At 40.9% G+C, this 19,800-nt stretch overlaps 1 protein-coding gene across 6 annotated transcripts in view; it reads right to left on the reverse strand.

The window, feature by feature from the left end:
- The window catches only part of ATP7A (ATPase copper transporting alpha), a 49,230-nt gene extending 33,501 nt beyond the window's left edge, over nucleotides 1-15,729 (reverse strand). For 2 of the 6 annotated variants that reach the window (XR_014507184.1, XM_083423369.1), the window contains exons 1-3: nucleotides 15,541-15,729; nucleotides 2,941-3,081; nucleotides 558-1,047 (exon numbers count right to left, since the gene is read on the reverse strand). Coding sequence is in view for 5 of the 6 variants with exons in the window: in XM_083423369.1 (XP_083279495.1) it covers nucleotides 558-1,047; nucleotides 2,941-3,060 (610 nt within the window). In the remaining variant the exon portion in view is untranslated. Of the gene's footprint in view, nucleotides 1-557; nucleotides 1,048-2,940; nucleotides 3,082-5,708; nucleotides 5,795-7,356; nucleotides 7,566-15,438 lie in introns of those variants that run through there. The other 4 variants (XM_083423367.1, XM_083423366.1, XM_083423368.1 and 1 more) reach the window with 4 other exon arrangements.
- Nucleotides 15,730-19,800: the final 4,071 nt, after the last annotated feature.

Raw genomic sequence — 19,800 nt, forward strand, 5'->3', positions numbered from 1 at the left:
TTTCCTTTTCCTTTCCTTTCCTTTCCTTCTCTTTCCTTCCTTCTTTCTGCTTCTTTGTTTTTCTTTTTTCCCCTATTTCTTTTGCAGCTGTTTTTGTCTCTTTTTAAATTTACATTAGTTTTCTATATTTTATTGCATTATAAAAAACTTTAGTAAAAATCTTAATACAAAAAGAAAACTTCCTAGGTACAAAATAAAGAAGCTGGCTTCAAAATAGGTAGTGTGTGTCTGAAAGCCCCCAGACACATGTCTGATCAGCATGGAGGATAAAGCAATATCTCCTTTGTTACAGAATACCTGCCCAGAGGAGGCAGGAGAAGTGGACACATAAAGGGTCCTCTTTATGAACTCTCTGTGTACTAGCCTGTGCTTGTCCAGCAAAGCATGCATTTGTGATTGGGCTGCAAACTCTACACAGAGCAGGGTAAAAGAAAGAGTCCACTCAGTTACCTAGCTGGGTATACCAAATAAAGGGTTGCAATACTGGAAAACTCATGGGAAATGATCAAGCAACATATAAGGCCAGGAAAAACCAAACTCTAATCCGTTTTAATTACCTTTAATTCGTGTGACACCTTGCAGTTTGCCAATCTTTCCTTCAATAGTGCTAGTGCAAGAATGGCAGGTCATCCCCTCTACTTTCATCCTTAATGCAACATCACTTGTTTGGAATAAATTTGAATCTTCAGACATTCCAGGATTTATTTCATGCACTACATTCTCTGAACTGAATTCTGGCACTATTTGGTTGATCTGCTTGCCATTTATAATAGAGGAGACAAAAGTTACAACTACAGACTTTCTGTCAGAAGAGCTTTTCACATCCAAGATGCCCTTGGTTTGCAGGAGGTTGGTACGGATTTCTTCACATGTTAATGCTGATTGAGCTGGTATTGTAAGAAAAATGGTGTCTGCTAAAACAGGTTTAGAGTTTGCATTAGTAAGTGTAGCATCAAATCCCATGTCATCTATAGCTTCTTGCAGTGACTCTGGAGTTTGCTTTTTGGGGTTATAAATAATGGCTGCATTCTTATTTTCCAGTGAAACCTTGAGGGGAAAGCAGAAAAAGAAAAAAGAAAAAAACATGTTAAACAACTTTGCCAAACAAAGATTAAAATCTCAAGGTGGCATTAACATATCAGGCAGCTTTGTCCTATTATAGTGACACCCTGCACGTGATTCCACTCATCTGAGAAGGAAGTGTAAGACTGTACCTATTAAACCACAAATTAACTTGGATTTATCTGTAAGACAAGATGACCGGCTACAAGATGAGTCACAATAAAAGTGGCCAGATTCTTTCTGAGTATCACACACATAATACAGTATAAATTTCTCACACAGCACTTTCCAAAGTGCCCTAAGCATACATAACACTCTACATACAGCGAAGATTATACTAATCCCATGTTGCAGTGTCCCTTGCACTGATCAGGCTTGAAATGAAACTCTACAGGTTAAAAGATTAAAGAGAGAAAGAAAAAAGCTGGTATAGACTTAGAATAACTGAACTGCAGAGTTCAAAGGGATCCTGAGAATCACCTAGTAGTCCAACCCCCTGCAATGCAAGAATATCAACTAAAACATCAGACAGATAGCTGAACCTCAGCTTTAAAATCTCCAAGGAAAGAGTGTCCACCACCTCCCAAGGGAGTATGTTCCACTGTCAAACAGCTCTTATAAATCCTTTCTTGTAACTTGAATTCATTGGTTCATGTCCTAGCCTCCAAGCAGGAGAATACAAGTTTGCTCCATCTTCCATGTGACACCCATTGAGAAGTCTGGAGATGGCTACCATGTCTTCTCTCAGTCTCCTCTTTTCTAAGCTAAACAAACCCCGTTCCCTCAACCATTCCTCATAATGCTTAGTTTCCAGACCCTTTAATATCTTGATGTGTTTGTCAAGTGACTTCCCACTTGTCCAGATTCATGATCCCTGCTGTCGTCCAGCAGGAGTCCAGTCATATCCCGGGTGGCTGATACTTGGAGGAGTGACCCATGTCACTCTGAACATCTCCATCTGTCTTCAGAGTTACCGTTCTCACCCACCCACCTTGTTCTAGTTCACTGATTAGTGTGATGGTTTCAGCAAGAACTATAACATTTACTCTGAATTTCTCTTCCTTCTCCCGGCCCCATAGAACTGAACGTCTGGTGCCTGAGCAGCTAATCAAAACCTGCTCCAGGAAAAACAGCCAAATGATGTGAGTGACAAAGAGATCTTTGAAAAAGAGAGGATATATTTCATTTTGAGAAATGTAGCTGTTAAAACTGTTTTAAAACTGATCCTGATCTTTTTCAATAGGGATAGAAAAGTCAGGAATTCACTAACTAGGATAGAGAATAAGGAACTGATGAATTAGTAGCAGAAGAAAATAATTTGTACTTCATACACAACCTTGCTGACATCACTAGCTTTTCACATCAGACAGGGCAACTGTCTCAAAATTGGATTTGCTTTCAACAAGCTGAGTTCTTTTCTGACTATTTCAATTTTCCAAAGGGCAAACTGATGCCACTAAAAAGCCAATTACATTAATTCCAAATTTTATTATTTTCCTTAGGCAAAACACAACCAGGAAGCCACTCTTATGATCTAATTACACAAACGTAATCTATTTAACTAACATAGCTTCTCTGCTCTGCGTTTGCCTAAGGTAGAAATGATTGATTTACCTGCAATTATATGTAAGATAACCAAAATGCATGCTCTCCGAAACAGCAATAAACGTATACTATTTCCCCCATCATTAAGAATATATTTCCAAAGTGCACAACTTAATCCCTTAGTGCACAACTTGATCTCTTAGCAAGAACCCAGGTGGTGCTCTTCAAAAAAAACTTTAGATGAATTATATCCTGTGAACTGCTTAGCCGAACAAGGCCTACCACACCTCATATACCCTTTGATCAGGTAACAATGTGAAAAAAAATACTTACTTTAATATGGTGAACCCCATTTAGTTTTCCAATATGCTGCTCGATAGTCTGTACACAAGAATTGCATGTCATTCCCTCCACACAAACATCAATTGATCTGGCACCTGATACTGGATCCATTCTATTGACTGCTTCACATTCCTGAAAGATGTAAAAGAAGAATAACAGATGTGGCATTTGTACTCAGGCAAAAAATGGCCTATGTTAATTTCCAGCCCACTGGACTACTTATCTTACATGAAACTTAACAAAGACCATATGCCACCTGTAAAGACAGGGCCATAGAAATTCTCAAAGTACTTCCATGCATCCACTAAAATTGTCATTATATTTTAAAAAGAGTATTATCAAGTGTTATCTTGTGACCTAACTGCAGAATCCAGTACACATTAATTGGGGATATCCATCTGAAATACTGGATTTCTACCCATCCAAATAGCAGAAGCAGCACAGGAAGGTTTCAGTTATGAAATGCCATGAAGACACCTGGGAAAGGAAGAGTGTGTTGGAGAAAAGCCTATTTTTTACATAGCAAACTTGACGGCTTTATGCAGGTATCCCCACCACTTAGGTGGAGGTTATGTTCCAGGCTCCGCTACATATAAGTGAAATCACATAATGTGAGGAGCATCCTCTAATGCCAACTTTTTCCTGCTCTCCAGCTTTCTCTCCCACTCTTTCTCCAATCCAGACCAAAATATCTAGGGTTTAAGCTCTGGGGCCAGTTGGAGGCTGGAGGATGAGCAGGAAAGTGGCTGTAGCCTGCGCTACCCCACACACCAGCTGTAAGCATAGTCTAAACAAAGCCTGATCACACCTCAGATCCCTTCAGGGCTTCCTCCACCCTCACAGACAACCTCATGGATGTCCAAACCACAAGGACTCTCCAGCTATCTCCTGCCATTTCCTGGTAGGATTCTATCTATATACTGGCACCAGTGCTGGGGAGACACAGGGTATGCATACCCCTAAACATTTTGTGAATCTAAGTTTGGCCTAATTGAGGGGCAGTATTTAAACATGAGTAAGAAAATGAGAGTACCCCTAAACATTTTGGGGGGGGGGGGAAAGCACTGACCAGCAACATGTGTATACATGGTCATGTGTGAGTGGGGAGGTGCCTGTACAACATTATGCAGTGGACAAGAACAGCAGTCCAACTTTTTTTTTTAAATGTCAAGGGCAGACACACAGTAGGGGGGAGGGGAATCCACTGCTGTATTTTTCTAAGCCAGGCACTCCAACCTGAGGCTCAGGAGCCCTGCTGGGGTGATACACTGACAACCTCATGCACACTTTTTTGGGATTTACTCCATCTTGGGCAGGTTCAATAATGGCTTTGACTTCACCCAATCTGCTGTTATCAGGGTGTATGACACACTGGGACAGGGTAGATGGAAGGCGTAAAGGGATACGTAATGTAGGGAGGGGCAGTCAAATCCTTTATGATGCTACCCAGCAGGTCTGATGTAGAAGGCAAAATAAAGGGTGTGCACATGGATTGGTCACAAAGGCTGATAATGAGGCCAAACTTAGATTCACAAAATGTTTAGGGGTATGCAAAGGCTGGGCCAGAAGCAGTGTTAGAAACTCAAATATATGTTAGGCACCAAACGGCTCCTTAGACCAAGGTTGCAGTCACCAAAATGAAATGTCTAGTTGCCATTTGGGAGTAAGGCGGCTCTAAAGTCTTATTTTTTAAAAATGATGGGTTGACTGTGATTAACAGGTGTATTAGTATACGTCTGGGGTGGGATAAGCGAAGACAAGCTACAACAATTAATTCTAACATTGTTCACTACACCTGCTCCGGCTGCAGAGAAAAAGCATTTTGGTTCCTGAAATTCATTCTGATTCTGCAGATAAAATATAACTGACAGAACTCTACTGGATGTAGTATTAGTGTGTGAAAACAATCAAGATCCAAAGATCCCCAGGCATGAACCTCTAGGTGGTGGAGACGTCAGGCGCCACCCTGGCACCCAGGCATCTTCATATGGTCTCAAGTGGCCGATAGTAAGGTGCAAAATGCACTTGGCGCATTTCGAAAACTGACCAGAAGGTCTGGTTGGTCCATGCAGATGCCAGGCTATTGGTTCATGCAGCACCCCTCCTGATTGATTGAGCCATATTTGGAGTGAGGATCCCCCCACTTCACCTTACGTAGTGAGGGGTTATACCCTGAATTTGAACTTTATGCAAAACACATTTTACTCAGGTGAGATTCCATCTGCAGCCTCTGTACACTCAGCATCTATGATCAGCAAATGTTTTCAGCAGGGGGCCAGTTCACTGTCCCTCAGATCTTGTGGGGGGCCAGACTATTTTGGGGGGGGGGAATGAAAGAATTCCTATGCCCCACAAATAACCCAGAGATGCATTTTAAATAAAAGCACACATTCTGCTCATGTAAAAATACCAGGCAGGCCCCACAAATAACCCAGAGATGCATTTTAAATAAAAGGACACATTCTACTCATGTGAAACACGCTGATTCCCGGACTGTCCGCAGGCCGAATTTAGAAGGTGATTGGGCCAGACCCGGCCCCCGGCCCTTAGTCTGCCCACCCATGAGATAGGGAGCTGTTCCACAGAGTTTGCATTGTGGATTTGTCCCATGAGCTCCACTGTTTTTGTCCAGAAATTGTTATCTTTTTGCCAGTCATGCAACTGGAAGTGGGACCCCTTCCCAGATGTATACTGAGTTCCCATTTGCTGCATGCAGTGAGCCATTGGAGGCTGCTACTCTGTGTGTCTATGGCTCCCACCTTGTTGCTTCCCCAGCACCTTCCTCTGCCTGCTTGTCTGTCCATGGAGCTACATGGGTGTTGGGTGGGCTTCCAAATGTCAAGTTCTAGAATATAAGATCCTTGGAGCTAATTTTTGGAGGGATGGAGATGGGACAGGACTTCATAAAATATCATGTACATTGATCAAGATGCATAATCAAACAAAGCATTACTTGCATTCAGTAATTTTTCCAAATAAACACATAAACTAAAAGAAGCCACCACTACGTCACAGGCCATTATGTGATGCTTTAAATATATACCTTCCTATGACAAGCAACCTGCGATTTCATTCAGACTATTTTATCCAAAGGTAAATAAAGGTCGGGGGGAGTAGAGTACATGGTATCGTCACCAATAAGCACTGCAACCTGTACTTGGTCCAAAAATATCCAACAGCAAAAAGGATGGCAGGCCTACAATTGTACCATCATCTGTGCACACAAATCCCTAGAAGATTGACCCAAACAACAAATGTGGAATAATACAATTATCTCTGCAATTCAAATGTGACCAAGCCCTTGTTTACATAAATTCCAAACAGATAGAATGAGGTCATTAGGAAAACAGGTAATTAAAGCCTTCCTTTCATGCTGACAATATCATCATCTTTGGAGAAACTGGGATACTGTATAACGAATGAACAATTCATTCAAATTGTATAAATTTCCAAAATAAAAAATGGACATACAGCCCTCATATATAACTACCCTCTACATAATATTCCTGAAGAGTTCACAAGATGTTTGGCAATTTGTAAATTAACACTTGATCAGATCAAAATAGAGAGTTTGCTATTAAATTGGAGTACAGTGGTACCTCGGGTTACATACGCTTCAGGTTACATAAGCTTCAGGTTACAGACTCCGCTAACCCAGAAATAGTACTTCAGGTTAAGAACTTTGCTTCAGGATAAGAACAGATATTACCTGAAGCGTATGTAACCTGAGGTACCACTGTATTCAGTTTGGGGGTAACACAAAACACAGGGTTTGCACCACAAAACTTTGGCATCAGTTTGGAGGGGATCCAAAATTTCAAGGTTACATGTTAATGAAGCTTTTTTACTTCCCAAAATCTCTTGAAAAACCCTAAACACAAAACATGTACAAAACAAGGGGTTTTAGAATTTCATATTCACCTGCTGCTAATTTTACACCTTATGGTATAAAAGCTCTGTTTGTCACATAACAATTTCAATAAAGATTATTACCCTATTACAAATACAGACACAGAACAAGAAGTTTAGGTGGCAGTTAAGTAGCAGGTGCAAATCTACTTTAACAAAAGATGGTTTTCACGTAACTAAGTTCAAATAATAGATAAAAGGGGATTTGGCTAAGATGCATTTCCCACCCTATTATGCTCTTTACCTTCTTTTAGAAGATTGGTGTAACAACTGTAATTTGAACAGGTTGAGACGTTTTCTGTAAATATTAGTTCACTGAACAACTACATTTTAACCTGACTAATAATATCATGCTATATTAAACCACAATGGTATGAAGATTAAGTAGTCAATGTGATCTTCACAGCCCCTAAGAATAGTTGAAATCTGTCTGTCTTGGGAGACCATGGAGGAGTGCGCCTTTGGGGGTGAAGTCAAACTTTTGGAAGGTTACAGCACCTGCTGTGGCTGTAGAGACTGATATAGGGGTGAAATGTTTTGTTACAGCAGAGGCAGATGAAGGTGTCCAGTTGTGCTGCTGCAGATGAACCATGGCATTTCTGCTCTCTGTTCCAAGTGGCCATTCCTCCTCTGGTCACTGCTATAGATGTAAAACCTGACCATCTGTTTCCAGGAACTGCGTCATCTGAAAACAAAATCTCTTGGATAAGGATCCGCAACACTTTTGTCTTGGCGCAGAGACATGCCAGGTTGAACAGACCCCCATTGCTCCAAAGGCATAGGAGACTGCCAGGGGGAAGTATTTGCCAAAAAGAGTTGGGGCAAGAACACTACCCTGTTTCACACCTCTCTATATAGGGAAGGCGTCCAGGAATGCGCAGTAATGTATTACATAATGTTAAGAAAATAAACCTTGTTTTTTCAGTGAAAACTAGCTAAAATATGACTAGAATCTAGGCACAGAACTTCAAACTTGGGAATGTAAACAAAAACGTAACACTAGCTCAAAAAGAAAAAAATTGTGTAAAATTGCAGAAAGCTTAGCTTGAAGCTTCACTGGTAACTGTGTTGCTGGACAAAAGCAGAGAGCTTGCCTGTGAATGCACAATTGCGGAAGTTAATTTGCTTACAGCTCAGCTTCCCTGAACTTAGCACTCTGAACTTCCCTCCTTGCCAGTCAGTTCTAAGCACTGACACCCACTGAGTTCAGATAAGCCAACCAAAGTTTAAATTCTTGGCTTGGCATACACTGGCGGAAGTCCAAAAACTTGCCATAGGTTCACACCCATGATACAATTGCAGATGAGCAAATATTTTTATTTTTATGTTCTCTTTCATTAGCACACTTCTGAAGGACCAATTTACTTTTAAAACTCAACTAAGTTTCAAAGTATGTCCTGTGAAATGGCACAAGGGGCTGCTGTTTTGGAAATATAAGGTACGGTAATCTAATGCCCTCATGGGCACAAAAAGTTAGTTGTACAGTTCTCTGCATCCTGTCCTTTATATACATAATTTACATTTTTGTGCATCATGAAATTACGGTAAGCAAGTCCTGTCAGAGATACTTTAAGTTTAATAAACGTATAACTTGCTTGTTAAAAAAAATTCTTCACAAAGAAGCATACAAAAAATAGGAAACAAAGCACATGCAAGACAAATACAATTTAAAACTTATGACCCCCCCAAAGTTCTCAGTTAGTGTTATCTTTTAACTAAAGAGATGGAATAGCTCATCAACTGCTGTTTTTCATTCAAAGAGCCTGAAATGATGAATTGAGGGAGGCTAGTCTCTCCAACTTTCACACTACACTCTCATGACAAAGCAGTAGACAACGCCCCTTTGTTCTCTCCAGCACTAGAAGAAACCACTATAGAGAGCTACTTTACATTTTTTAACATTAGGAAGCAGAGAGCAGAGCCAAGGGAGTACATGGATATAGTGTTAAGAAGAGATTAAAATATTCTCCCAAAATAAGGAACTGGAGACAAGAACACCTTGGTTATGTGTAAAGATGTCACCATAATCACTTAGATGACATCACCAATGCACAAGGCAAATAAAAGCAACTTAGTAGTGTGTCTTTAACAAACACACACATTTCTCCGGTCTTCTATTGCAACAGCAAGACCTACAAAGAACCCATAAGAATCAAACAAACCACTAAAATATGGTTATTTTTAAATCTCTCCTTATAGGACACACACCTACTTTGCTATTTTCTTGTATTTCTCAAGCCCTCTGTGTAAACCTAAGGAACTGTTATCTACTGAATCTGGGGAAGCTTTTTGTTTTGGGGGGAGATTTTAAGAAAATAAATATGGGGGGGGGGAGAGAAAGTGATGCAGGAAGATTACGAGAGAGGTAATGCAGGAAGTTATGGGCTGCAAGTTAATGAAAGGACGGGCCACCCCCAGGGGCTCCCCGATTGCTCCTCAAGTCCCCCCAGGGTGCCACAGCCCACTGGTTGCAAACCACTGGTCCAGCAGATTATACTCCATGTCTTGCTCTGTGTTCTCACCTTGGTGGGTCACACAAGTTGTGCAATGTTGGGTGGCCACTTCACACATGAACAAACCAAGATGAATTGAAGAATTAGTTGTTTTTTAATTCCACATGCACAACGGGCATAACATTTCCATGTTTCAAAAATATGCACTGATTCATAATCTAAATAATGATGGGAACTGTAGCCACTCTTGCTGTAGATAGGCAGCTACAACTCAACAGTGGCTTGCTCTGGACACTTAGTAAATTCATGATGGAGACAGTATTTGAATACTAGGCATTATAATACAGCAATTAACTTACATATTATTTTCAATACTTCTATTCTGCAAACCTGCAACTTGCACAGGGGTTATGTTCTGAAGACCGCACCTAAAGCGAAAACCATGTGTTGTCAAAACACAATGGTGCAGTAGCATGTGGTATTGCCAAAGTCTTTTTCTCAGAGTCTGCCCCCTTTTCTCCCTCTTATTTTTTTTTTTTTTTTGCCAAGCACATAAAGCTGAATGTGCACAAGTTAAATGCACATAAGTTGCAAGTATACTTTGCTGCCTTTCTACAAGGCATTGAAGTATCATTTAAAGTACAAATACTTCTAAAATAAGAAAAAAGCCAATAAAACTAATAATTTCTGGCCATTTGTGGTCTCCAAATAGTACATAAACTCTCTGGTCTGGGTCTTTTCTCCTTTGCCTTCCTCTGAGGGAAAAATGATTCATTAACATATGACCTTCCTTTTTAAAAATAACAATAGGAATGTTTGCTATCAGTTCTAGGACCTAACCAAATATTTCTACATATAAATGTTTCTTGTTATGCTTAACTGATGCCTTTGTTCACTTCACTAATGATGAATAAGGCATTTGTATGCCAAGCTGGTACTTCAAATATATTTTAGTTAATTACTCACCTAATTTATCAGTATAGGTGTGTTTTTGTGATATGAAGGAAGTGCAAGGAACACCTATAGCTTCATACATATCACCTGCCAGCCATTGTTGGAAGGAAAAGCCACATACAGTATTGTCTTCTTCTGTTGTTACTCACACGCCAGAATTTTTAAAAAAGCCCCAGAATATAGCATGTACTCCATTATTCTCACCAAACAGTCAACTAAAGGTTTAGCTAATAATTAAATTGGATAATTAAATAACCAGTGTTACAAACTCAGATATATAAGCTAGGCACCTAATTGCTCCTTAAACCCAGGGACTCAGCTACATTAGTCCAAAAAACTCCAGATGGTGCTGGAGAGCAAAACAAAATATTTCATTGTGATTTTCCATAGTGTTTTTCCCTTTTGTTATAACAATTTAATTTCTAACTTATTTATAGCATTTTCTTTCTGCTTGTAGATCCACCCCCTGTTACAGTCACAAAAATGGAATGTTTAGTTGCCATTTTTGGGCAAGACAGCTCTAAAGTTTCATTTTTCAAATGATGGACTGACTGTAATTGATTCTTACTTAAGCATCTGCTTAGTTCAGATGACAACCTTGTGCTAGGTTAAGAACTTTGAAAACTTAAAGTAGAAAAGTTGCTTTATCCAGAAAGAGCCAACATACATATTGGCCTATTCCTACCTCTTTTTCTTAATGGTGACACAGACCATTCATAAGAACATTCTTTACAACTGTGAGCAAGACAGTGGGGGTAGAGTGAGGACAAGCTACAACAATTACTGGTAACTCTAACATTGTTCACTACACCTGCTCAGGCTGCAGAGAAAAAGCATTTTGGTTCCTGAAATCCATTCTGATTGTGCAGATAAAATATAACTGACAGAATTCTACTGGGTGTAGTATTAGTGTGTGAAAACAGTCAAGATCCAAAGATCCCCAGGCATGAACCTCCACGTGGTGGAGATGTCAGGCGCCACCCTGGCACCCAGGCATCTTCATATGGTCTCAAGTGGCTGGGAAAGGGAAAGGGAAAGGGACCCCTGACCATTAGGTCCAGTCGTGGCCTACTCTGGGGTTGCGGCGCTCATCTCGCTTTATTGGCCGAGGGAGCCGGCATACAGCTTCCGGGTCATGTGGCCAGCATGACTAAGCCGCTTCTGGCGAAGCAGAGCAGCGCACGGAAACGCCGTTTACCTTCCCGCCGGAGCAGTACCTATTTATCTACTTGCACTTTGACGTGCTTTCAAACTGCTAGGTTGGCAGGAGTGGCTGATAGTAAGTGGCTGGAAGTTATAATGCAATATCAGGAGGGTTGCCTACCCCTGCCCTAAATCCTGTCTTTCTGTATAATGCTTTATTGCATCCCCATACTTTTTATTGCTTTTTTAGTAGTATGTATTGATGAGGTTATTATATAGTTTGTAACACCTAATGGTATTTAAGTGTCTCTGTCCACAGATTTCAAGTGGCGTTAATAGCACCTTTCTCCATATTACATTCAGTGACTAAAGTAAGGACACTAGCCTAACATATAATTATTTAAAGCTCTCAGAGCATCTCACAACAAAAAAGTGACACATTGAAGTTCAATAAAAATAAAAGTGTTTAAAAAAGCAAGCAAAAGAGTAAAAACATATGAAACAAATGAAAAGCCTAGGAAATTAAAAAAGGTATCCACCTAACATTGAAATGACACCATGGAGGTCCCAGGTGAGCATCCCTGGGGAGGGCATTCCACAGTTAAGAGCGTCACAGTATGTTCTCTTCTGTAGCCACCTTCCACACTTCACTTTGTGGGGGCACTTGATTCATAGCCTCTGCATCAACTGGGCTTGGAAATGGGCTGGACTGTGCTCAAGTGAAGATGGTGAAGCACCAGCATACTGTAACTGAAGTTTCTGAATCATTTTGAAAGTAGCCCTATGTATAATGCATTGGAGTAGCTTCCAAATGGGAAGTTACCAGCTGAAAGATAACACAAAAGGTTATCACTGAACACATAGGGTTGCAGCTGGTGAAGCAGCCAAAACTGATAAAGACACTCTTGTACACAAACATTACTTCTGCCTCTAGTGACAGGTGGATCAATAGCCTAGAGGTGCTTATCTTGGCTTATTAAGGTGAGATGATACCTGAACTGTTTGGGGAAAGGTAAAGGTAAAGGACCCTGGACGGTTAAGTCCAGTCGAATTTGACTATAGGGTGTGGCACTCACTTCTGCTTTCAAACAAGGGAACTGGCATTTGTCCGCAGATAGCTTCATGTGGCCAGCATGACTAACCCACTTCTGGCACACAGAACACCATGACGAGCACCTTCCCACCACAGCGGTACCTATTTAACTACACACACTCGTATGATTTCAAACTGCTAGGTTGGCAGGAGCTCGATCAGCAAGCCCAAGGACACCCTGATGGCGCCAGAAGTGGTTAACAATCTAACTTTAGCATGTCTGAAAAGCTGGGTGCATAGATACACTGTGCGCTTTCTAGGGATAGCTACTTATATAAAGTTTAGTATAATTTTTATTTTAGATCTACCTAGTATTGTGTCCATTCCATTTGCCAAATCTGATGTTTATTGTATTCATTCATTACATTATTAATGTTATGAAACTATTTCTAAAATCAGAAAAGTTTAGTAGTAGTGGAAAATGTTGCATCACATACAACTTTACTGACAGCCAGGAAGCCCCTTTCGATTATACATAAAAGGGAAGGAGGATGTCTGATGTATATAGGAAGCAGTTATGGCTAACAACTTGGATGGCTTTAAAAAAAGATGAGGAAAATTCAGTAGGAATAAGGCTATCAATGACTACTAGTCATGATGGCTATACTCTGCCTCCACTGCCTGAGGTGGTAATGCTTTTTAATAGCAATTGCTGGAAACCACAGGAGAGAAAGAGGGCTCTTGTGCCTGAGTCCTGCTTGCAGGTTTTTCACTGGAATCTATTTGAACAGGTATGAGAACAGGTATGTTGGAACAGATGAACCATTGCCCTGTTCCAGCAGGCTCTTCTTTTGTTCTTATATGGCTCAATCAGTTACGGACTTTACACGGAAAAACAATTCACTGAAATCACTGCACGTTCATGTAAGGCACCAATCTTAACTTCACTAACCACTTTATTCATCATTTGAGTCGTCTATTACAGATATCACTTCCATTTAAGAAAAAAGTTGTGTGAGTATTTTATACTATTTTACTCTAAAAGAAAGTATGCCTTGGCTCATCACCCTAAATTACAAGAATGAGTTTAAGTAGAAAGATCAGTTCTCCACTTGTATATTATCAGAACAAGATCTGGATCTCATTAATAATTATTCATTATCACCATTTCTAAACCAACAGAACATGTGTATACTAAACTGTACCATTATAAAGAACAAAAGTAGTTCAGCTTGTTTTTTAAATGCAACTGTAGCAAAATAAAGTGTCCCTATAATTACCTTAATAAGGTCTAGTGACCTGTTTACTGTGTAGGATTTGATCAAAATATTATGCAATTACATATGAACATACCAGCTTTCCTCCCTTCAAAGCCTCTCATACATATGTCAAAAAGAGAAGAATCATTTAGTGATTCCATGTTTAGTGTTTGTATATTTATGAAATTTTAAAGTGGTTGATTTGATTGTTGTACATTACTTTGACACTTACATGAAAGGGAGTTTACATAAAACTTTTAAACAAAAAAGTAAGAAGAAACTGAAACAGCTTTAATCAGCCTTCCTGAACTTTTTCTGACCACCTGTCATACATACATATATATTTCCTACCTTAATTAGTACACACTTACAGGTTCAATTTAATGATAGCATTTTCCTACTGCATTATACTTAATGCATTTATCACATCCAATATTATGTTGAAAGAAGAAACAGTTGAAGGACTATAATTATATTTGCACAAAAATGGATGAGGATAGTTTTAAAAGAGAAAAAGATGGAAAATAAATACGAAAGGGGGAAAAAACTAGTGGGAAGCAGTGATTGAAAGAGTAGTTAGAATTTTGTTTGCACATTAATTTATCACAGAAAACAGGGACCAAAGAGCAATTTCAGACCACTCCAATCATATTCTGTCCCCAGCCTCCCATAAATCAGCAGACTTAGCCACCTATTCCTTATCACAAACTGCCTTGGAAACACCTCTCAGTTACAAAAACAGCTTGTCATGTGGAATGAGAGATTGCTATTTGAGAAACATAAGTCCAAAATTGCACTGTTTTGCACAAAACAAGAAACACCAAGTCCACAATGTCCCACATAATTGTCCTCTGGGAACAAGCTAAACACCTTGAGAAGATAAGTAACTAGCCCTAATATCACAGATTTCACAAGGCTGATTCAACAGAGGGAGGAAACTTGACCTGTTCATTACATGAGGCAGCATCAGCACCCCACTGATCAAGGGGCTTTTACTCTGTGTTCTTCTATATGCTAGCTCTCCTTGGTAAACCACCTCAATGCTAACAAGGGACTAAAACAAAAGCAAAAACTTTTGCACATCACAAACATGTATTTCCAAATCAGGGGAGAGCATCTGGCCCCATCCTCTGGCCAAGGTGGGCAGACATCTCTAAAACCCAGGCACAAGATACCCAACAGAATGAAACCTCCACAGGTGGGGCATATCTGCAGCGGGCCTTGCATCCACAAGCAGAATCAAATGCTTTTCAGGAAGGTCGACTTTAAAGACAGACACACTCAGCAGCTACATCAGCATTAATTAATGAACTAAAAGATGCCTCTTGAGGGACATATTCTGGCTCTCGCTTGCTCTCCCTTTAAGAATAAATAAATAAAAATGTCTAAGTGAGTGGATTGTGCATTAATTAAGTTTGCTTAACAGGAAATTTTAAAAAAGATTGTTTATTCTTTAAACAAAGGAAGAGATCCCTGCCCCAAGAGGCTACTCTCCACAACAGGCGCTGTGGGAAGATGACGGAGAGGGAAGCGAAGCCGACCAAGAGAGCTCTTGAGCCTGTGCAGAGTGCTTCCCCATGCCGCCCTCCGACTCCAGCACGCTAGTCCTTCCACGGAGGGGTCGACTGCGGTTACACACCCAGCAGTCTCCGCTCAAGAGAATAAGGAAGCTGGAGGAAAGGGGGGGTGGATGCGTCTCATCTATTGTACTTATAATATTTCTTCATTCGCAGCCCACCTTTTCCACCTCCAAGGAGCTCGAAGGGGTCCACATTGTTCTTTCCCCTTCCTCGTTTTGTCCTCACAACAACCCTGCTAGGTAGACTGAGGAGCGCTTTACCTCAGGCGCCAGCGAGGGGTGTCTCGTTCGTTCTTTCTTCCGTCTGCCGGCCTCTCACGTGGCAGGAGGGCGCTCCTCTCCGCCCGGACAGGCTCTTTACCTGGCCAGATTTCTGCCCCTCAAGAGGCGCCGGCCGACCGCAAACAGCGCGGCGGACTCTTTCCCCTCCTGTTTCCCTAAGTTCCCCCCGCCCCCTTGAGGCTTGGCCCCGCCCCTCCCAACGACGGTTGCTACACACTTTGCGCTGTCATCGCGCTCGTCGTTTCCCTCCTTCCGCCCCGCCTGTAAAGCAAAAGGAATCACGTCGAAGAGAACGGAGGATCATGTGACAAGGAAGATGACGCTAGGCCACATGATGCCCCGCCTCAATAACCTCTAAGGCAGAGCTGTAGGTATAGACTAGAGCCCGTTAAAGGGACCCGCTGCTGGACTCCAACTCCCATCAGCCCCAGCCAGCAAAGGCGAATAGCTGAAGGGCGGTGGGAGCTGTAGTCCAACCGCACTGTAACCCAACCTTCGTTTCTTACTCCTGGTCTAAATGGAAGGCTGGAAGTGTGTAGAGGCAGCTTTGCAGGGGTGAGGGCTCAGTTTAGAGAAAAGGAAAATTGATGCAGAAAAGTTTTCCCCCTTCTCTCATAATAATGAATATAAATAATAAATGATAGGAATCCAATAGAGCTGAATGATGGAAAATCCAGGACAGAATAAAAGGAAGTACCTCTTCATGTAGCGCAGTTAAACTGTGGAACTCACCCCCACAGGAAACAGCAAAGGCCACCAACTTGGAATAGCTTTGAAAGAGGATTAGACAAGTTGATGGGAGGATAAGGCCATAGATAGCTACCGGCCATGAGGGATGTATTCTTTGTCCACTAATATCACACAGTAATGCTTCTGAATTCCGGTTACTGGAAGCCTCAGGAGTGTTGCCCTAGTGTTCAGGTCCTGCTTTCTGACCTCCCACAGGTAGATTACTAGATTAGATGAGCTATTGGCCTGATCCAGCAGGGTGCCTTTGGACAGATGCTTAAAAGCCTGCCTGAAGAAGTGACACTTTGCCCTGGGCCCAGGCATGAGGGAGCTTGTTCTTAACATATTATGGTTTGGGTGGCATTGCAAGTAACAAGAACAGCCCTTTGTTATGCAATGATTTAATACAAACTTGAGTGCACTTCAATAAAGCTAGTATCTAATCCTCTTAGAACTGCTTTAACTTGTTTTAGGATGTGGCTATAACTGTTGCAAATTGCACTTTAGAAATGTCCCTTTAAGAAAAAAAAGAAAGCATCCTTGTGCTTATGGCAGTGGTCTTATGGTGCATGTTCCAGTGTTGTGTTATCCCCTTTTCTGTAGATGAAACTAAAATTTTAAGACCCAGCTGATGAGGGGAAAGATGCTATTCTCTTGAGTTGCAGAGATATAACTGTCTACCGGTTTCTTGCAGGAGTCTGGCAGTTTCTAAAGTTTAGTCAATTTTCTTGTTTCTCACAGTGTTAACATGAAAAGTTGGTTTGCTACACTATATATTGCATACCTTATTCAATCAATAAAAGGCTGAAAGACTGACAATCACATATTTAACTACACTAGATGTCAATTATACATCTATACCATGAGGCAGCCATTCCAACATTTAGTTTTAATTTCCCAATCCATCAGATAACAAACCTATTTTTAAAATTAGACATTATTCCAGAAAAAAGTAATACTTTTTTCCAGGTAAAAGGGGTTGCTATGGACAACCCAGTAGCTTCCATCACTGCCTGTTTACATATGACTGAGCTTAAGAATACCATAAATTCTACCATAACCCCTTTAAGAAGTATTTCAGATATTATGGGAGATGTTTTCCAAGGTGTCTTTGTTTTTTTGTTGGATTAACTCAATTAACGATAATGTCAAGTTTGCATGTCATATGTATCTAAAGAAAAATCCATTCTTGGATGTCTTTGTGTAACAGGGTATACTAAGCCTACGGACAGAAATTCATTGTTACATCGTTCTAAAAATTACCCCAAACATCTAAAGAACAACCTATCATATGGACAGTTTCTATATTAAAAGAGAAACTGTACGTCATAACAGTTTATAGGCTGATCAATTCTCTCTGGATTTATACAAGGGCTTCCCAAAACAGGTGGTTCTTGAGTCCAGATTGAGAGCTGAGAATATCAGCAGAGAGAACAAGCTGGTCATCGCAAACACGCTTTTCCAACAACACAAGAGACGACTCTACACATGGACATCACCAGATGGGCAGCATCAAAATCAGATTGATTATATTCTCTGCAGCCAAAGATGGAGAAGCTCTATACAGTCAGCAAAAACAAGACCTGGAGCTAACTGTGGCTCAGATCATCAGGTTCTTATAGCAAAATTCAAGCTTAAACTGAAGAAAGTAGGAAAAACCACTGGGCCGGTAAGATACAATCTAAATCAAATCCCTTACGAATACACAGTGGAAGTGAGGAACAGGTTTAAGGATTTAGATTTGGTGGACAGAGTGCCTGAAGAACTATGGATGGAGGCTCGCAACATTATACAGGAGGCAGCAACTAAAACCATCCCAATGAAAAGGAAATGCAAGAAAGCAAAATGGCTGTCCAACGAAACCTTACAAATAGCGGGGGAGAAAAGGCAAGCAAAATGCGAGGGAGATAGTGAAAGATACAAGAAATTGAATGCAGATTTCCAAAAAATAGCAAGGAGAGACAAGAAGGCCTTCCTAAACGAGCAATGCAAAGAAATAGAGGAAAACAATAGAAAGGGAAAAGCCAGAGATCTGTTCAAGAAAATTGGAGATATGCAAGGAACATTTCGTACAAAGATTACCATAATAAAAGACAAAAGTGGAAAGGACCTAACAGAAGCAGAAGACATCAAGAAGAGGTGGCAAGAATACACAGAGGAATTATACCAGAAAGATATGGATGTCTCATACACCCCAGGTAGTGTGGTTGCTAACCTTGAGCCAGACATCCTGGAGAGTGAAGTCAAATGGGCCTTAGAAAGCACTGCTAATAACAAGGCCAGTGGAAGTGATGATATTCCAGCTGAACTATTTAAAATGTTAAACAATGATGCTGTTAAGGTGCTACACTCAATATGCCAGCAAATTTGGAAAACTCAGCAATGGCCAGAGGATTGGAGAAGATCAGTCTACATCCCAATCCCAAAGAAGGCAGTGCCAAAGAATGCTCCAACTACCGCACAATTGCACTCATTTCTCATGCTAGCAAGGTTATGCTTAAAATTCTACAAGGCAGGCTTAAGCAGTATGTGGACCGAGAACTCCCAGAAGTGCAAGCTGGATTTCGAAGGGGCAAAGGAACCAGAGACCAAATTGCAAACATGTGCTGGATTATGGAAAACGCTAGAGAGTTCCAGAAAGACATCTACTTCTGCTTCATTGACTATGCAAAAGCCTTTGTGTCGACCACAGCAAACTATGGCAAGTTCTTAAAGAAATGGGAGTGCCTGATCACCTCATTTGTCTCCTGAGAAATCTCTTTGTGGGACAAGAAGCTACAGTTAGAACTGGATATGGAACAACTGACTGGTTCAAAATTGGGAAAGGAGTACAGCAAGGCTGTATATTGTCTCCCTGCTTATTTAACTTATATGCAAAATTCATCATGCGAAAGGCTGGGCTGGATGAATCCCAAGCCGGAATTAAGATCGCCGGAAGAAATATCAATAACCTCAGATATGCAGATGACCCAACCTTGATGGCAGAAAGTGAGGAGGAATTAAAGAACATTTTAATGAGGGTGAAAGAGGAGAGCGCAAAATATGGTCTGAAGCTCAGCATCAAAAAAAGAAGATCATGGCCACTGGGCCCATCACCTCCTGGCAAATAGAAGGGGAAGAAATGAAGGCAGTGAGAGATTTTACTTTCTTGGGCTCCATGATCACTGCAGATGGTGACAGCAGTCACGAAATTAAAAGACGCCTGCTCCTTGGGAGAAAGGCGATGGCAAACCTAGACAGCATCTTAAAAAGCAGAGACATCACCTTGCCAACTAAGGTCCGTATAGTTAAAGCCATGGTTTTCCCAGTAGTGATGTATGGAAGTGAGAGCTGGACCATAAAGAAGGCTGATCGCCAAAGAATTGATGCTTTTGAATTATGGTGCTGTAGGAGACTCTTGAGAGTCCCATGGACTGCAAGAAGATCAAACGCATCCATTCTTAAGGAAATCAGCCCTGAATGCTCACTGGAAGGACAGATCGTGAAGCTGAGGCTCCAATACTTTGGCCA

This window comes from Podarcis tiliguerta, assembly GCF_965153285.1.
Source record: "Podarcis tiliguerta genome assembly, chromosome: Z".
NCBI lineage: Eukaryota > Metazoa > Chordata > Lepidosauria > Squamata > Lacertidae > Podarcis > Podarcis tiliguerta.